This window comes from Danio aesculapii, chromosome 24 (genome assembly GCF_903798145.1).
Source record: "Danio aesculapii chromosome 24, fDanAes4.1, whole genome shotgun sequence".
NCBI classification, from domain to species: Eukaryota; Metazoa; Chordata; class Actinopteri; order Cypriniformes; family Danionidae; genus Danio; species Danio aesculapii.
In genome coordinates, this window is record NC_079458.1 from 20,266,075 (window position 1) to 20,286,289 (window position 20,215).

At 37.5% G+C, this 20,215-nt stretch overlaps 1 protein-coding gene across 1 annotated transcript in view; it reads right to left on the bottom strand.

The window, feature by feature from the left end:
* The window catches only part of boc (BOC cell adhesion associated, oncogene regulated), a 53,350-nt gene that overhangs the window by 22,856 nt on the left and 10,279 nt on the right, over positions 1–20,215 (bottom strand). Inside the window, exons 2-4 of the mRNA XM_056450281.1 lie at positions 10,749–10,873; positions 10,300–10,581; positions 2,677–2,823 (exon numbers count right to left, since the gene is read on the bottom strand). Coding sequence (XP_056306256.1) covers positions 2,677–2,823; positions 10,300–10,581; positions 10,749–10,857 — 538 coding nt within the window. The 5' untranslated portion in view covers positions 10,858–10,873. The remainder of the gene's footprint in view (positions 1–2,676; positions 2,824–10,299; positions 10,582–10,748; positions 10,874–20,215) is intronic.

Here is a 20,215-nt window from a genome sequence, read left to right on the forward strand (position 1 = left end):
TGGCTTGTAAAGAGATCTAATGATGGCTTAGATGAAAGAGTGCTTAAATATTTACTATAGTTACTAATAAATATCAGTACCAGGCTACTAGGTGAGAGGAGTACAACTGAGCTACTAAAGTAGCTATTAGAAACATGTTAAACTAATTTGCTCAGCAAGATTGTCTTCAGGAACTAAGAGCAGCAGTTTCTACAAACAAGCATTAATGGCTAGTAGGACCTCTTGTGGCAACGGCAGGAAAGTACACTCTTATGGACCGTTTCCACTGAGTGGTACAGTACAGTTCGGGTCAGTATGGGTCACATTTATCAGTCTTGCATTTCCACTGCCAAAAGGGTACCAATGTTGGGTGTGGTGTATTGGTGTATAAATGTTCCTTACTAACCTTTCTATAAACGTGATTTGATTATAACTGCAGATTAATGAATGTACATAATAGTCTACTGTAACGTTGGCAACTATATAAAATAATTAAATTAATGCAACATATATGAACACATACAGACCATTACAGTCTCCGATATGTTACCAATAACAGAAAAACTGCACACAACATACATTTAGTCCTTATTTGGGTACAAAAACAACACGCAACATGTAGCCCACAGTCAGTGTAAACCTCTCATCTGTATCTTTGATCTTCACCAGCACATGTGACCTCTTCTTAGAAAGTAATTCCATCAATCCGAGTTCATATTAGTCCAGAAGGTGATAATGATATTAGTTAAACATGGCGGTTATCTTTTAGGTTGCTGAAAGAATCATTTGCTCCTTTGTTTTTTCCAGCTTTTCATTAGTTTTTTCACGCTTCACTCTCTCGTTTTCCGTTTTTGAAAGGATTGGATGTCAGAAGCACTTTAATAATGATGCGCACGTTATTATCATCAGCTCAAGAAGTTCGTTATTTAAAATCTTCAAATATAGATGCAAAGTGAGCTCGCTCTCTCTCTCTCTCTCTCTCTCTCTCTCTCTCTCTCTCTCTCTCTCTCTCGAGAAAGTGAAACCGATCACACTTTAGATGGCCTTCTAAACAACTACGGGGCACAGGGCAGATTCTGCTCTTCTTATGAGAAGAAGGATGGACCATGGCTCGTTATTATATGTATATATTATTTAAAAATGCTGCTTCCATTATTTTCATTCTTCTGGCTTGTGCACGAGCTAGTGATGTATCTCTGTAAACCAATAGCATTCAGCTGCGTGTCTGGCTCCGCCTTTTAGTACCCATTTGTTGTCCTAGGAACCCTTTCGAAAAGTACCCAAAAAAATAGTAAGGTACAGTTCACTTTTTGGAACCTTTTGACCGTGGAAATGGCCATAAAAGTGTACCGAACCGAACCGTACTGTACCACTCAGTGGAAACCGGCCATTACATTGCACTTTTTATTATAATCTGACATTTCAGAAAGTCTATCGGTATCTTTGAGCATCTGCATTTTTATACCATGAACAGAGAAGTTTGTCTCAAATCCAAATCTCTCATTCTCTAAAAAACATCTGAAGACCCTCTTAAACATTTCTGATGCTTTAATAAAACGACAAAGCTGTTCATTTTTAAACTTATTAATACAATCTAGATATAGAAATTTGTTATAAAATAACCACTGACAGTTACTAAATGTTCTTATGGTTTTGTATTTTTGATGACTAACATACAGTAAATTGAATGACTTAATTTTTGTTTTGTATTTTCTTTTTAACATTTGCTTGGGAAGAACAATAACTTTGATAAGGAATCTTGCTTTCTGGTAAACTGCTAAAAATGAATCAGTTCTATGATTAAAACAAGAATAAACATCAAACTGAAAAATAATTGTGATACCCTGTGACAGATTCTTATTTTAGCATTAACTCATGTTTCAGAGAAATTAGTTGACTTGATTTCTTCATATTGTATCTAGTAAATGTATCTCGATTTAAAGATATATACAGTTTACATACAGTGCTCAGCATAACTGAGTACACCCCATTTTAAAAATGAATACGTTTATCCATTTCTCAGTCAATATAGGCAATGTATTTTGGTGCATTTAAACAAAACAGATTTATTAAACAGATACATTTATTAAAATAATATTTTAGTCACCAAACATATTTAGAAATTGAAAGACAATATGAAAGACAATTAAATTCAAGCAAAAGATTGCAAAACAATTATAAACTACAAAATTTCAACTAAATTTTTCTATTTTTTTTTGCTTCTCTAGATTTTTCCTCTTTTTTAAATTTGTATTTAGTATTTTTCTGTAACATAAATTTGGCTGTACTAGTTTTTGGACCGTTATCGTGAGTTACTTTGTTAGATAAGCTCCAGAATTGGCTTTAGTACTGACTAATCTAATGTATTTGCATAAATATAATATTGTATAGCTTCCTATTAAAAATATGAATTAAAAAGAGAGATATGTGAGGGGTGTACTCATATATGCTGAGCACTGTACATTTATTTATATATATTTTGCGGTGATTGCAAATTGCAAGATATTCAGGTCTGACAAAAGCACTTGAACAATAGAAAGGAAAATTCTTTTTAATGCCTGCAGAAAGCCTGTAAAACTTAATAGTGTTAAGTTAATAATTTTAAGCCATACTTTACCCTCCTTGAAAGTTTACTGAGGTCCTCTAGTGGGTCACTGGGAGACAGAAAGATGGGATAGAGAAAGCAGTAAAACGCACCTTTAGATGTCTCTAGCCATTCCTGTTTGACACTGTAGCGGACTTGAGCTTTAGGCTGACTCTCAGGCAGATGACACTCGATTACTGCCGTGTTCCCTTCATCCACCTCAATCTCCTGCTGGTCATCAGGCTCAAAATCACGCAGTTCTGCACACAAACACATAACAATGATCGTGAAAACTTTCTCAATAGAAAAACAGAAAAGCAACAGAAATCTTGAACATCCAAGAGTCGGTTTTGAGCATTTCGAAGTTGAAAGGCTCTTTGTATTCCGTTCAGGAAACCGAGAAGCTTTAGAGTGCATATGCTTAGGACTTTTACTGGGATATCAAGTGGGCAGACACCCAATAGCTCTGAAAAACAGAGACAGAAAGTCTAGCTTCCTTAAGCCCAAGTCAGCCCAGGCTAAAATGAGGTCAAAGGCTAAAGGTCGCCCCATCTCTTTAGTTTCAAGAGAGGACAAGCTGTTTGGATTGCAATAAAACAGAATAACTCTGCCTAAGCGAGTCGCTGTGTGAAGGAAATATTTTCCAAAGGCGGACGGGGGAAAACTGCACAGCGTTGTCCTGAAAAACCCCCGAACTTAATCAAATATCTCCCCGACTGTTCATTACTCCTCTCACAAATCAAACCGTTTCATTGTTCTCCAGAGTTTAGTTATATTCCTTGGCGTCTGACGTGTCTCTAAGTTATGTACAACAGAGCCAAATGATCTGTGAGGTAAAGATTAAAACAGCTCTTTGTTGAGTATTCCTGGAAGCAAAGATATACAATGACGAATGAGATGAGCACTTAAATAATCAGGATCTGATAAACTCTCTACATCTGCACTCTGAAAAGTAGTCATCGTCTGATTTTTTGAAGTCAAATGATTTTTTCGAGTCATTTCTTTGGGAGATGAGAATCCCAGGATATGAGGCTGAGAGCAGGGTGGAGAATGTTTTAGGAGGAAAAAAACAATCCATTTGCTAAATCAATCAGGCTCTTTTTACAGCCCACCCCTGCCAGCATCCCCCACTGCCCCACACCTCTCCTAAATTCCTGACTGCACACCTTTAACCCCTCCTCTGGCTGACTCCCTCTCCTCAAAGCGTTTCTCCTGCAGGATTCCCTCAGGTGTGTGAGGGAAGGAGAGAAAAAGGGGGAAAACATTAAGGGTGTAGTTAAAAGTTTGAAGAGTAATAATTCTTTGAAAGAATAAAAATGGAAAAATTGTGTCCAGCAAGGATAGTGCATGCTGATAATAAAAGTCAACTTAAATTAAGTGTTCTTTGACTCCTCTATTTTTTTATTCTACAAAAGTGTACAAATATTTTACAGCACATAAACCAGTTCTCATTTCTAATACTGTTTTTTCTTGAATTTGTAACTAAATGTAGCCTTGGTGAGAATAACATTTCTGTTCAAAAACATCAAAGCATTGTATATGACCAGGGGCTGTAAAGCTCAAAAAGACAACAAAAATGCACCATAATCATAACATACCATGAAACGGTAAAAAGTCAAAGGAAAACATCTGATCTCATTAATACTTCATTATTTAATTGTTCCACAACAGCACTTTCAATTTACACCAGACACTTTCTTTTAAACAATCTATTATTTCTGGGAAAGATTGTGTAACTCTTGAGTTTGCTCCACACAGGTGAGTGGGCTTGATAAACCACCCGTAGGAGACACTCTCTCCTCTCCATGTGTGCCAGGCACCTTTCAATAAACACCCCATACTTCTTAGACAACATTGTGCAATTCTAAGTGCACTCTACACAGGTGAGTAGGCTTGACAAACCACCTGTAGGACACGAGGAGAAAAAAAAGAAATTGTAAACTAACTGAAACTTATCATAGCATTTTTTTATTTTGGTGCACGCAAGTCGCTTTGGCTAAAGGCGTCTGTTAAATGAATAAATGTGAATATAGTGTAAAAAGTCAACATAACTCTATGTTTCCAGTCTAATAAAGCCTTTACAATAGCTTTACACATAGGCTAGAGCTTCTTCAGCTGAGGACACTAGCATATACAGCTTAAGTCAGAATTATTAGCCCACCTGTTTATTTCCTGAATTTCTGTTTAACATGGAAAAGATTTTTTTTCAACACATTTCTAAACATTACAGTTTTAATAACTAATTTCTAATAACTTCTATACAGCTTAAAAAGTGACATTTAGATTAACTAGGATAATTAGGTTAACTAGGCAGGTTAGGGTATTTAGGCAAGTTATTGTATAACGATAGTTTGTTCTGTAGACTATGGAAAAAATATACAGCTTAAAGGGGCTAATAATATTGACCTTAAAATGGTGTTTAAAAAATAAAAACGGCATTTATTCTGGCTGAAATAAAACAAATAAGACTTTCTCTAGAAGTAAAAATATTATCAGACATACTGTGAACGTTTCCTTGCTCTGTTAAACATCATTTGGGAAATATTTAAAAAAGAAAAATAATTCAAAGGGGAGCTAATAATTCTGACTTCAATCGTTAATTAGAGCTGCATGATATTGGAAAAAACTGAATTGCGATATTTAGATTTTATGCGATATACATTGTGATATGAATATAATTTCACAATATGACTTATAACTGGAAAGAATACATCATTTTACATTGACTGTTGACATTGATTGTAGGAGATTGAATCTGCATAAAATATAATAGACAAATTACAAGCATAAATTAATAAAATAGAACAAAGATAATCACTAATTAAACAGAAAATAAGATTTGAACGTTAGAAGTAGAAATCAAAGCTCTCTTTAAAGTTGACAAAAAAAACGGTTCTCCAACATCTGTTCTTATCTTAAGACTTAACTTTTTTTAAACACTTCTATTTAGGATGGCATGATCAATCGAATAAAGATTGCGATCTCGATTCAACCCTACACGCAGTCTTAATTCAGCTTTTCTACTATTCAGTCAATTATATTTTCAAGGTCATGAGAGAAGCGTAAAGGCGGACACACAAGTCTTCACATTGTTTTATATACATTGCTCAGCAACATGGGAACCTTCAAAAGGTGTTAAAAGTGTCACATACTGTATTTATAAGGTATAATTCATCCATAAATGTCATTTCTGTCTTCATGTAATGATGTATTTGCGGCCGCGAAATCACACGTGAGCTGACCGTCAGCTGTTTGTTTACTGCCGAGAACACGCACGTGCACGCGAATGACGCCTACTTTAGTGAACAGAACCTGCTTAGGCTGTGAATAACAGGTAATGAAGTTGTAAATAACATTCAGTTTGTTGCACAGAACGATCGTTTGAGGGCCGTGCGCAAGGTTTGATTTGCATGTATGTGTTTTTTCTCTTAGTGACAGCAGTCAGGAGCCGCACTCGGAAGTGAAAGTGAAACCGGTGCGCACATCATTTAAATGATCACATCGCATTTTAGAGTTATGATTACGAAAAGCATTTGATATGTTTTGTTTTTTTCTTTCATAGCAAAAGTGTTGTGCATAAAAATAAATGTTTACTGTCAGTATAACAAGCCCTAGCCTATATATAATGTTGAATATAATGCAAGAAGGAATCTGATGATGACAAAATTCAAATTTTACCAGTGAAATAAAATGGTCTAATAATGTTGTCAATGGCAGATCACAAGCACATGTCTTAAACATAATAAATTGACTTTATAATTATAAATAGTTATTTTCTGATGTCATCATTTTACTGTGAATGAACAAACAGGACATATTGAAAGTCTGTTCAAGTCCACAATAATGACTATACAAAATTTAGCATTTTAAGCAATAGTATACCTACACATTGGTCTAATATTATTATTGTTGTTTTACCATATGTTTAAGAATTAACAATAATAATAGACTAATCATATGAACCTTTATTTTACATTTACAGAATCGTGAGAAAATTGTGATCTTGATTTTAAGCAAAAAAAAAATCGTGATTTACATTTTTGCCAGAATCGTGCAGCCCTAGTGCAGCCCTACTTCTAATCCCCGTAGTAGAAATAATTAAATACAATTAATCGTTAATGCTAGAAATTGTAAAATTGCTAGTGCCCAAACGGTTTAAATTCGTATTTCACTATTAGAGTTAAACTTTGGGTTAATTATAATCCCAACTCGATACTGCAGATCCTACGATGTGACTATTTCAGATTCACACATTGCGATATCAATGCTGAAATGATGTCTTGTGCAGCCCTAATATAAATCCTTTATTTCAGTCTGTTTCTCACACAAAGCGATCATATAACATCAGTAGACCTGAAATTTAGCCCACATGTTGCACAGACTGCATTAATGGTGAACGAAGTCTGAAAGACCAGTGGCAGACTACAAGTAGAAACTGTGAAACAAATGTTTATATGCTTCTAATATGTTTGTATGTGCGCGTGAGGAGGTAAAAGATGAATGTGGGATTTGTTTGCATGCGGGCGGTACATTCGAAAACTCCTGGAGGCCTGGAGAGCAGGGAATGCTGGGAGCCGCGCAGGATTAATAGTATTTATAAAACAGATCAGACGAGTTTCCAACTTCACTTGGCGAAGCTTTCATACATGCTGCACGGTTACTTAGCATTCATCATTTTTATGTCTGGGGCCACGGAGCCAGTGTGTGATGGGTTTGTATGACGTTTCAAACTCACACTGAGATGATACAGTAACTATTGTGTGGAATACGGTTGGCCAGACTGCGTGTAGCCCTTAAAGACGACAAAGAAAAACAAGTTCGTCTAAGAGTTTGAGAATTTGTTACACCATGTATTAAAAACATATGTGAAGAGGTGTGTTTTTTGTGTGAGGGAGAAGAGGAAAGAGAGAGAGAGTGAGAGAGAGAGAGAGAGAGAGAACCGAAGGAATGTTTCTTGGCTGGAAAGACACGGGAGGCTCGCTTGTCTGTGGAGGAATTCAAGAGGAGAGTTTGAAATAATGCTCAGGCAGGCAACGGCCTCCCCATTGGGAGATGCTTCAGACAGGATTCCTACAGAGACGGATACCAGGGAGAGCCAAGCTCTTTCACAAAGCAAAAACAAATGGGCAGAGCTTTGAAATATGGAGACGTGAGACAACTTCAGGCTCGCGATCACACGCAGCGGCCTCCCCGAGGAGCCGTCCAACCCCTGGCAGACCGAAGGAGGAGGTCTTTATTAAATTAGAGCGAGGGGCCGACGTGGGATCTTCAGAGACAGGGGGGCCCCAGTTAAGAGCTTGCATCTGTGCGCCCCTAGCTCTTGCCTTCTACACTTGGAGACCTTATCAATTACATCTTGCTCATGTACAAGAGTCAAAGTAAAACGAGGGAGGCTGAAAGTTCGAACGAAATAAATGAGCTTTGAGAAAGGACTGAAATCCAATGCACCATTAAATGCTGCGAGTTTGTGAGTGGAGTCGGGGGGGTGGATGATGTAAAGCATGCCTGTTTCATGGAGGTGAAGATGGTGTCAAGAATCTCATGTCACGTCTCATCTTGACAGAAGATCCTGCCTCGACTAGTCCCGCCAAACCTACACTACTCACACTATCACACAAACATGCATGCATGCACACACGGCACATCAGAGTCTCTCGTGTGTGTGTGTGCCACATATTCACAGAAATCTGGAAATCTGGGATCCAATTTAAAACTAGATCAAATGAAAGATTTAGGATTTTGACATTTTTTATTGAAAGATGAAAATAGTAGTACATTGTTTTACTTTTTCTTGGGTCCTTTCTGGTTTTCTAAGCAAAATATAAAAACTATCCTACATTTTTACCATTTATAATAGACACCTACAGGGTGCGAGACGCTAGGGACAGTAGACAGGATTGTTACTGGCACGATCAGTTTAATTAGGTCAATTGCGTGCAAATACAGTCTTGCTTTCACAACTAGACATTTGTTTTACAACTGTCTCATTTGCCCGTTTAGCACGGTTCGATTGACATATGTGAATCCCGCAATCGCACTCGGATCTGCGCCAAAACAATCGGTCCGAGATCACCCGAATGAGGTGGTCTTGGCTCGATTGAAATGAACTCTGAAGAGGATTGATTGTAGTGAGAAAGCAAAATGACCCAACAAACTAACGAAGCAGGCTATAACACAGTGCCAGGCTATGTCACAGTGTATCATGGTTATGTAATAGCCTTAGATACAGCTATATGAAGAGAGAAATAAGAGTAGGGCAAGATGTCTTTCCTATCGGCAATTGTGCGCTTCATGTCGAATACGAAAGTGAAAGCGTGCTGAAATATTAGAGTGCTGTTTATCAGTTAAGAAAACTGACATCTAATAATTTTTCCATATTTTAATCTTATAATATTCCATATTAAGCCTGTTGTTTTGTTCATTTCTGCTCTGACAACTCGAAAGAACATTGATCTGCTTCATGATCTGACTGCAGTCTCGCTTCATCTGATTTTTTCATTTATTTACTTATTTTATTTTATTTTTTACATCCCAATTTTAAATTGTCAGTGTTTTTAAAGAAAAGTTATGCTGAATAAAATGTGTATGTATACAATTATGTTTGGCTTTTGACACATCATTTAAAATATGTGGCTAAGAAAAAGCTATCAACTTCTTTTTTTTGGTGGGGCCACTGACAATTTTGGCAGGGCAAGTAAAAATCTGATCAGGCCAGTAGAAAAAATCCTTAGGATTGAACACTGACCTATAAAATGTCTTTCAGTGTAACAAGTTTATATACTAAATCTTGTCAAACACATTTAGAACAAAAAAATATTTGATATTATCACAAATACTAGGATCAAAATACTAGTTAAATTGGAATTTAAATCTTTATACTTTGCCAATAACCTTAAAACAAATATGTTTAACCTATCTGTGAGCACGTTTTTTTAATAATTGAAAATAGTGCAATCATTTTTAATATACATTTATTTATTTTTAATAAATATAGGTCAAAATACAAATATCAGCTAAATGACGATGAACTTCATATCACCCATATTTGTCAAAAGAGGCTGTTTAGATATTTTTTATTTCTCTCTTCATTATTTCAGTCATCAAACTCCTTCAGAAATCATTATAAAATGCTGATCTGGCAATAAAGTAACATTCTTTATTATAAAAGTGTTTAAAGGAGCTTTTCTGCTTAAAGTTTTACTGGAAACCTTGATACATTTTCCAGGATTCTTTAATGAATACTTAAAAATTATTTACTTGTAACCTGTAACTTGTAAAAGTATTTTTAATAAACATTTAAGATGTGATAAAACAAACTAATGCTGACGAAAACCAGAAAATCTTCAAATAAATAATAAAATAAACAGACCCCAAATAGAAGTATAAAATTATATAAAAACCCTGGACTCAACTCAATGTACTAATAATTGAACGCTCTCAAATTTAACTCGCTGTTTCTGTTTCTCTACGTCTCTACATATGCAAAGAAAAGCCATGAAGAACAGGGAGGAGGCCCTTCACTAATGGGGCCAGTGGTTTACTTGTGCAGGCATTATGGTGGGTCACATCACACGCCCCTTTCTGTGCTCCAACACTGACTAACATGAGGCAAACACATACACACACCACACACACACAAACACCCTCTGTACAGAAAAGCTTCAAAGTTCACACCACTGTCTGTAAACATGTATACAACAAGTGACTGATGTTTACAAAAGCGCTGGTGTACTCACTCGCTGCAGTAACGTTGGCCGGCACACTCGCGCAGGACCCGACGCTGGTGGTGGCCACACACTGGTATCTGCCCACGGTGAGGTTTGTAAGGGAGGGGATGTAAAGAGAACCGGGCCGCACCAGCACTCCAAGCTCCTCGTCGCCCCCAGCTGGCAGCTCTCTGCCATTCAGATGCCAGCTGATGTTGACATGGTCAGGCAGGGCACTGCAGCGCAGGGTCACACTGCCCCCCAGTTTCTGTACCACCGAGAACGGCTCCTCGGTGAACACTGGGACGTCATCTAGAAGAGAAAACGGGACAGAATAATGGAGGATAAATATATCGGCTATCCAAAACAAACATCTATAATTGGCGCCGGATCTGAATCCAGTTTGCTCCGGTTAAAAAGCAGCCAGCTTTATGATGTTTTGCTGGGAACAGGTCTTGATGGAGAAGAACCAAACCCACCTGTAACAGCAGTACTATCCTGCAGGCAGAACAGCAGCACACACAGAGAACAGAGTACTCGAATCTTCCGCTTTCTTTCCCAGGGAATCCAATCCAACGTCCCAGACATCTTCCATACACTACCCCTATCAGAAAGAGAGAGAGAAAAAGAGAAAAATTAGGTTAGCTCAACTTTAAATTGTGCATTTTGTAAATATAAATGTGAGCTAGCATACACACAAGCTGTAACCCCACATCCCTTTGTAAGGTAGAAACATAACACACTATTTAATACAAAGTTAATGCTTTTAAAAAGAAGCATGTAGAGTAAATGAAGACTTATTCAAGATGCCTGAATGTTTGGCATCACTAAGTTTTCTTATTGTTTTCTTATTGTTCTATTGTTCATCTAGGATGCATTCAAATGATCAGAAGGGACATCAAAGACATTTGTAATGTTACCAGATACTTCTATTTCAAATAAATGCAGTTTTTAAAAAATATTTCATGCAACTAATCCAGAAACAAAATGCACTGATTAATGTAAAAACATCCAGCAGCACATTTTCTACAGTGATAATAACACACGTTTATTGAGTGTGTGTATAAATAGTTTTCATTAGGTAAATGCAGAGTTGATGAGAATAAAAGACAACTTTCTAATCTTGCATATATCGAAATATATTTTAATTAAATACAGATGATTTCATTGAAGTTCACTTACTAAATCAGAAAAGTTTATATCAGTTAAGATCGTTGTACAAACAAACAAACAAAAAATGCTAAATATTTCCTCTAGGTCTTTATAACAATGAATAGTAGTAAAAACCAAGGGTGGCATGGAGGCTCAGTGGTTAGCACTGTCGCCTCACAACAAGAAGGTCGCTGGTTCGAGTCGTGGCTGGGTCAGTTGGTGTATCTGTGTGGAGTTTGCATATTCTCCCCTTGTTCCGGGTTTTCTCCAGGTGCTCAGGTTTCCCCCACAGTCCAAAGACATGCAGTATAGGTGAATTGAACAAACTAATTTGGCCTTAGTATAAGTGTGTATGGATGTTTCCTAGAACTAGTTTACAGCATCCGCTGCATAAAATGTATGCCGGAGTAGTTGACGGTTCATTTCGCCATTGCAACCTCTAAAAAACCTCTGTAAAAACCAAGTACTTTAGTGTGTAAAGTATAGAAAATATCTTAGTAAGGTCTCAAAAATTCTAGATGAATATCACTACAGAGTGGGCATCGGACAATAACCCGTTTCAAGGTTTACTGCGGTTTGGAAAAGCCAAGGCTTTAAAACTGATTCATTTTTTGCTATATTGTACTGTGGTAGGAGCTACGCAGTGGTGCAGTAGGTAGTGCTGTCGCCTCACTGCAAGAAGGTCGCTGGTTCGAGCCTCAGCTGGGTCAGTTGGCGTTTCTGTATAGAGTTTGCATGTTCTCCCTGTGTTCGCGTGGGTTTCCTCCGGGTGCTCCGGTATCCCCCACAGTCCAAAGACATGTGGTACAGGTGAATTGGGTAGGCTAAATTGTACGTAGTGTATGTGTGTGTGTGAATAAGTGTGTATGTGTTTCCCAGTGATGGGTTGCAGCTGGAAGGGCATCTGCTGCATAAAACAGATGCTGGATAGATTGGTGGTTCATTCCCCTGTGGCGACCCCAGATTGAAAGAGGGACTAAGCCGAAAATAAAATGAATGAATGATGAATGAATGAATGTTCCTGTGGTATATCGAAGTATTTCACGAATGCACCAACATCCAACCATGCCTGAACAGTGCAGTGGCTTACTTTATGTCCAAACAAAAAAAAGGTATCCAAAGATGCCTTTTTTAAATCATAAAAAAAAAATCTGTTTTTAAAACTAATAAAGACACCAAAAGTCAATGATTTTATTTTATTATTTAGCCTGACATGTTTACTGTTCCAAAAAAATCTAAATGTTTCCCTATAACTGCACGCTCTACCAAATGGTTAACTATATTTTGACTATTTTAAATAATGGTTTACACACACAGTACAGTGTTAAATGAGAATCTGAAATATTTTACGGCATACTTAAAAAAATAAAGAGGATTTAGTGTTCAAAAATGTTTTATTTTGAAATTATGGGATGTGTTGAAAAAAAAAATGCATTGAGTGTGTTAACTAGCGACATTAAGAGTTAAGAAATCCAATCCAATGTTTTTTCTTGGTGTGGCAGTTAAAGGGTTCAAATGAAATATATTTTGTACAATAAGGGGAAAAAGTTTACGTTTTTTTACCCAGACATTTAAAAGAACTTACTTTAGAGCAGTAGTCACAATACCATGAAACAGAGATATTTTTATCCAAGATTATCATACCATCAGAATCTTATACCCATGTCTACTACAGAGCAAGTGATCATAAACTTCAGTGTAACAACTGTCCTACACCTTTTTTTTATTTAAACCTCATGAGTAGCGTCCCCTTCTCATGATCCTCTTTAAGACTCAAAAATGGCATTCTGCTACTCCTGAAACAATCCTCTCTTACATGTTCACAGAGCACATGCTGAAACACACATCCGCTTGAACCCCCATCCAGTGGGTCGAGCTGTTGAGACGGGTGCCCGGATAAGACTAGGGGGAAATCTGAGTCCCCTCACTCAGGTGTAACTGATACAGGCGACTTTAAAAGCAAAAAACTTGCACAAAGAACAATGGGGGTGATATCATTTGTATTTTCTGGAAATACTGAGTAGCGTAATGTGATCCCAGCGAAGTCACAAACCAAGGGGAAAACAGAGTGAGAGCAGAGAGAGAGAGAGAAAAAGAGTAATGGTTAGTGTATTAACAGTTAATGCAGGAAAGGGAGCGTTTCTCTCCCTCGACTCTCACTGCCAAGTTTCCCGAATTCTTTCCTGTCAGGTTAAACTAACAACTTCCCGTCAGGAGGAGGAGGGTGGTCCATTGCTCCCAGACTGCAAATCTCTCTCTCTCTCTCACACACACACACTCATACACAAACACACGCAACTCTACTCCCATCAATTGTAAGTAATGATTAATGAAGCCTCACAGAAAGATTGAGAGCTCAAACATGGGAGGAACCGCACAACGCAACTCTCAGGGAAAAAAATGGAAAAACTCTGCAAAAATAAATGAAGTCTGAGTCTTGGGACGTTCTGAGTTGTTTTTCTGGAGCTGGTAGGTACATAGCCATTAGCTATTAGCCAAACTCTGCTGACGGAACAGAATGTGTGCCATTTACAGACTTTGGGGTTGGCCCTAAATAAATGTTTTTCCATTTCCAGCACCAGAAATAAACAAGTCATGCTGTCTGTGTAACGCTGCAGAGAGAGATGTTATTTACTGGGACTGATTTGGAAATGCTGGACTCATCATTTTAATTAGCTTATGTGCTAAAACGCTGATGGATGTCGTTGACTGCTACAACATTAGCTTGTTTGTTTCTCATCTCTGAAGTGGAAATGGCTTGACGCTGGTTCCAGGCACATAGGCGAACCTCTCTATGTAGCTAAGATCATCCTGACCTAAGCAAACACTCAACTTGATGAGCTAGCCAACAACAACTAGCTTCTACCACATTAAGCGAACACTTAGTCAAGATCTCAATGTTTAGTTAAAAGCTCTGTGATTCATCAGCTTTAATCAGGTCAATGATTGGCTCTTGTTGTTGGTCTTTTTACTTCTAAAATGAATGATTTACTACCATATTACAACTGCTGACACTTCTATTAATACTATAACTGCATCCATTACTACAACTACTACAGGCAAAGAGGATTGTTTTCAGATGTGTTTTGACTATAACCATCACTCAATCAATGAAAACAACAAAGGAAATAAATCGTTCAAAAAACTTTTAATGGATCCTCGCAAAATCATTGGTAGCAGGACCAGGGGGCCAAGTTGGAGCACTCACTCTGGTTCCCCGGGCTCTGCGCTGGTTGGGGAAATTCAAAATTCAACCACATCAAACCATTACAATTGAAGTGTTTCCTCTAGGATTTTTTGCCAGCTGTGGCGGCAGACTCTATTGGGCCGTTTACACAACTCCCTGTGGCGTTATTTAATTGACAAATGTGGTGAGCGCAGTATTACAAGTTGAGATCGCATTCATTTAATACGAGCATGTGAATCTCTGTGCTCGAGTGCTGATTTCCTGCACAAAACTTATTGCGCGCCCTCAAATTTACGCTGCTCAAGTGCAGATTTTCTTGCGCGCCCTCAAATATGCGCTGCTCAAGTGCAGATTTTCTTGTGCTGCCTCAAATAAAACGCTGCTGAAGTGCAGATTTAGTGCGTTTATGTAACGAGTATGTCTCCAACATTTATTAGATTTGCTAGGAATATTTATGAATGTCTCCAATAGACCTACAGAGCGGCAAGTAAACTGAAGTAAACTGAAACGGCTATAAACTCCAGCTAGATAAAGTCATTGTATGCAGAGCCACAGACCTTTAACTATAATACAATATAATTATGGAAACTGTGGTCATCATAACTAAAAGCTACGTCGCGTATGCTGGCCTCACGCATCACGCATCAGTCAGTCAGCATGTCACCTTAAATGTTAGGCTAAACAAATAACGCACAGCACTACTACGGTTACAGAAAAGTTCTGTATAATTGTTATAATTCCTTCACCTTTTAATACACTTTGGTGCGATTATAACCCGCTATTTTAAAAACGGCTGAATGTTTTGAATGAGAAGCTGTAATGTAGCCGTGGCAGGAATTAATTTTGGTGTGGCGCCCCGCCATGGAAAGAATGAATGAAGCAGAAACCATGCAATTGGCTTAAGATTGACAAGCAAAATTCGGCATATTACAACTTGTAGAACCTGGAAACTTAAAAAAAAATTATAATAAAAATAATAAAATGGGAGCACTCATTAAAATAGTATTTGTTGCTACAAGACCGAAAAGCATCGTTAGCCTACTATGGTCAACAAGTGAATGAAACACTGAATGATTCATTGCTTCTTGAGTCGATAGTTGCAAAAACAGACATTTTAAATGAATAATAATCATAAACTTATGAACTGTAGCTCTCAACCTGTGGTAATAAACAAAGCTTCGTGCTAATAAGGCATAGGAATAAGATGGAAATAGCAACTATTTACTATTGAGGTTTTATACTTATGAATATCATGATCTTTAAATATGGACATTTATATCTGAATCAAGGTCCTTCCTCTCTCAACTCAAGGTACTGTCATGTCCCAGCAGGCACACAACATCATAAGACGTTAATATTAGGTTAGATTTAGGTCATGACGTCAGGTGACCAAAGTTCAATGTGTAGCCAGCGTCTAAGGACAATGTTATTTAGACGTCCAATAAAGACATCAAATTACATTGATAGGTTGTGTTGGAAAGTGACCAAAATCCAACGTCTGATAGATGTCATAGTGGTCACGTCCACACAACGTCAAGGTGTAACATGATTAGACGTTGATATTTGGTTGATTTTAGGTTGGATGTTGGACACTGACGTCAGCCCGACGTTGGGTTCTGACGACAACCCAATTTTAATTTCCAAACAAAATCCAATGTCCCTAATACATTTGGGTACGTTGGGGTACAATGTCAATATGACGTCATGTTGACGTCCTGTGCCTGCAGAGGTATGTACTTCTGAAAGAAAAAAAGAAACTTATGTGCAGAGCTACCAAAGGTGTTGGTGCCACCATCTTTAGAACTTTGTGCCATTGATCTCAAAATTTATTGTGGAGCCCTGGTTATAACAAATAGGGTTCGAGCAACGGTTGTGTAAAATAGGAAATCTAAGTTTCTCCAACAGTGCAGCAAGCTACTTTACTCTTTTTCTGATTCCTCCAGATCAGAACTGCAGATTATTCATTGGCATAAAAATATTTAACTGGCACAGACAAACAACTTTAAAAATGTTTCAACAATTTTGGAGATTATAAAGTTAAAATTAATAATTAATAAATTATAATTAATAAAATTAATATATTTTTCTCTTTAAATTATTGATATTTTCAAAGCTGCTCAAAGTAATGATTGAACAAAGCTTAACTGCGTATTAAAAATTTAATTATTTTATTATAAAATTTTATTATAAAAAAACGGGAGTAGGTCCATTTTAATTTTTAAGTAAACTATCCATTTAAATCACCAGTCACTGTTGCCTACGTGTATGAATCGAGCAAATAAAATATTGAAAATACTCTAACCTACATTTTTCAACAGACTTCCAGTGAACAAAAACCTGTGCAAAACATTAGACTTCTTTCAGACTGTTCAACTAAGTACTTACAATGTAATAGCAAACTATTCTTAAATAATTTTAGCAAAATGTTAGTTAGTCAGGTAGACAACTTTGCCACAACCTCACATTTTATAGCAGTCAAGAAGTACATTTGAAAAAAGTATACAAAATTACAAACTAATGTTTGCACTGCATAAAAATAACACATGCAAACTGATTCAATTAGACAACAGAGATTGTTAACCAACCTAAGATTCTTTCTCTAAATTGTGACTAGATGCGTCGGAAAAAAAAGACTGCATCTACACAGACTTCTGGGCTTGCTGCACCCAACAAAGCTGTGCTGTCAACATGAACAGGACAGCTGCCCAATAGGTTTGGAAAGGCGGCAATAGTCTCTCCTTGGCTGTCAAAGCACCTGTCTCAGGCGTCAGAAGTTATCCCCTTGAACACACACGCTTTATTCAGACACATATGCGCAATCCAGCTCATGTCATCGGCTCTGGGGCAAACACCGCACATTCATATCAAGTCACAACTGCAGTGGAAAATCATTCGCAGCAGTGCCATTTCTTTTTTTTACTTCTTTACCAAAGACACAGCGGGAGACAAACGATACTGTAAAACCAAAAACACGCTGAGCTAGAAGTACGTGACCTTTTTAGAGAGTAGAGATCGCATTGATCTAAGCATCTGTACAAAGGCATGTGCGTTTATAAGTGAAAGGAAGACAAAAAGCATAATACTGAAGTGACTTCATAATGCCTCTTTGTCACTAAAAGGAGTCCTTTCTTCTAGGGCCACTCTGGTCACCATTGTCCTCCAGCCTGTGTGAAATTCATTTTGACAACCCTACTAATTGGATAAAACCGCTCTCGGCCGCCCGTGGGCCTCCCTCGTACCATCCACATTCCATCTGCTTTTCCACACAGAGGGAGGAGAAGAGTAACGGGGAGGAGGTGGGGTTTAGCTCCTTCTGAATATTTATCACCCCGCTCCCCTCATCCTATTTATGTCCTTCAGACCCCCCCCGACCCATCCTCGATTCTCCAAACATCACAATACCCCCCCTTTAGATAAACACATGCCGGTGGCAAGTGTGAGGAGTGCTGGGTTCAACTGCCTGCGCGGGCCCATGGCCCACAATGCCGCAGCACATATCTGCCATGCGGGAGGCCCGTTGCTCTGGGCGACGGTAACAGGCAGAACGCACCTTAATAGAGTGGAGAGTCATTGTAAAGCAGTGAGCCGGTGCACAGACAATAACCCCACGGCCCCCTGTGAAAGGAGAGACGTTTTTCAGAAGGGCCAGAGGAAGAGCTGATGGGGGCCGCTCAATGGACAAGTGAGGGCTGCAGTTTTGGGTTGGGGAGGGAGTTGGATGGCCAAAAGTAGTTAGTGGATGTGGGGGAGGGTGAGAGGGATCTAAGCTTTGGGGATCCAAATTAGAGAGTGGATGTCAACTGGTGATTGACCGAAGGGGAAGGGGGGATTGAGATTGTGGATGGTTGCTGGCCATTTGGCCCAAAATAGAGAGATAGAGCCAGAGGGAGAGTATCTCAATGCTTTAGCAAGTCTTCATTTGTTTTTGAATAGTGGTGCAAGAGATCACTAATGTCACCATTTTGGTCTCATTACAGTTGTTGAGTCTTGGATTGGACCATTTTTGGATTAAAAGATGGAATAGCCAAATTGTATATGCTTTTTGTTTATTACAAGAACAGTACAGCAAGGAACTTTTTTTAACAAAAAAATAACAACTTATAAATTATGAATTAATTCAAGCAATAACCAGCAAAAAATAAAATGCAATAATCAATACTCAGATGTTGAAGTGAAATGAGAGAAAAACAACCATTGCTAATGTTGTTGATTATGCTAAATGTAAAATATTGTAAATGTATAATATCGTGAACAAAAATAGCATCAACAAATAATTATGTTCATAATTTAATCTCATTCTCAATGAATGATTCAACAACTCACTCATAAAAACTTTGTTTAATGACATTTCTTTTTGATGGTTGGTTGTCGCCACATATTGGCATAACTATGCTATTGCTACAACCTTCCTTTGGAGCATCAACTTGCAATAAACTGTGACTTCAATATCCTAAATTCAGGAGCAATCCAGTGACCCCTCTGAAGTTATACACCCTCTCAAGTTGATTGTATGTTTTGTGACTATGATGTGAGTTTTTTTTTTGTCTCTTTTCTTTTTGTTTTCTTTTATACTGTCTTTTGTATGTCTAAAGTACGAGCCAATGTTTGTTCTTGTTCTGTATTTATGTGTGTATGTATGTATGTATGTATGTATGTATGTATGTATAGATAGATAGATAGATAGATAGATAGATAGATAGATAGATAGAAGCTTAAAATAAAGTAATTTAAATATATATATATATATATATATATATATATATATATATATTTTTTTTTTTTTTTTTTTTTTTTAAATTCAGTAACTTTATCATAAAACATCAGTGTTTATACCTGAACTATAAACTGCTATTCCGGTACTTCTGTGGTATTTGATTGTTTGTAACCATTCAATTGAATTTATAATGCTGGTTGAAGACTAAAGACTTGGTCAGATGCAGATTTGAACATACTGAGCTGATTGAAGGATCCAGGATCCAAATCATGATCATTTATAATTAAGATTGAGTGGCTTAAGGCTGGGTGGTATGTTGTTGTATTCATTTATACGGAAACATTTTTAAACACGAGTTACATGTGCATTATATAATATTATTTAATTGTGGTCGCATTTAGAGTTCAAGAAGGAGAGTCTATCATCATCAGCATCATCATCATCTCTCTCTCTCTCTCATTCACACACCTCCACTCCACACGCACTATTCCAGTGTGCATGCTTGGTTGTGTATAAAGAACCAGTTTCAAATTATAAAGAAGAGGGATTCGATATGATGTCTGCATTTCAATTCCAAATTTTCAGTCATTCTTGCACTGTGAATGGCAGTGGGCATTTTACAGTTGTATCGATCTGCCGGGATGCATAAAGCAAAATTAAACAGTGAAGAAAGAATCTACGATTGCACAGAAGCCTTATAAGCGCACACAACAATGCATTTATAGCACTGTATAGACTGTAGTAGCCTGTTCATCCTCAATGTAAAACAAACAACTAAAACTAGTTGTTTACCTGAGACACTAGAACAAGAGTAAGGACATAATGGTAAGTTGATTCTCACACCAAAATGTTCACGCACAATCTAAAGTGAAAGTAAGTAATAGAGCGTGTTT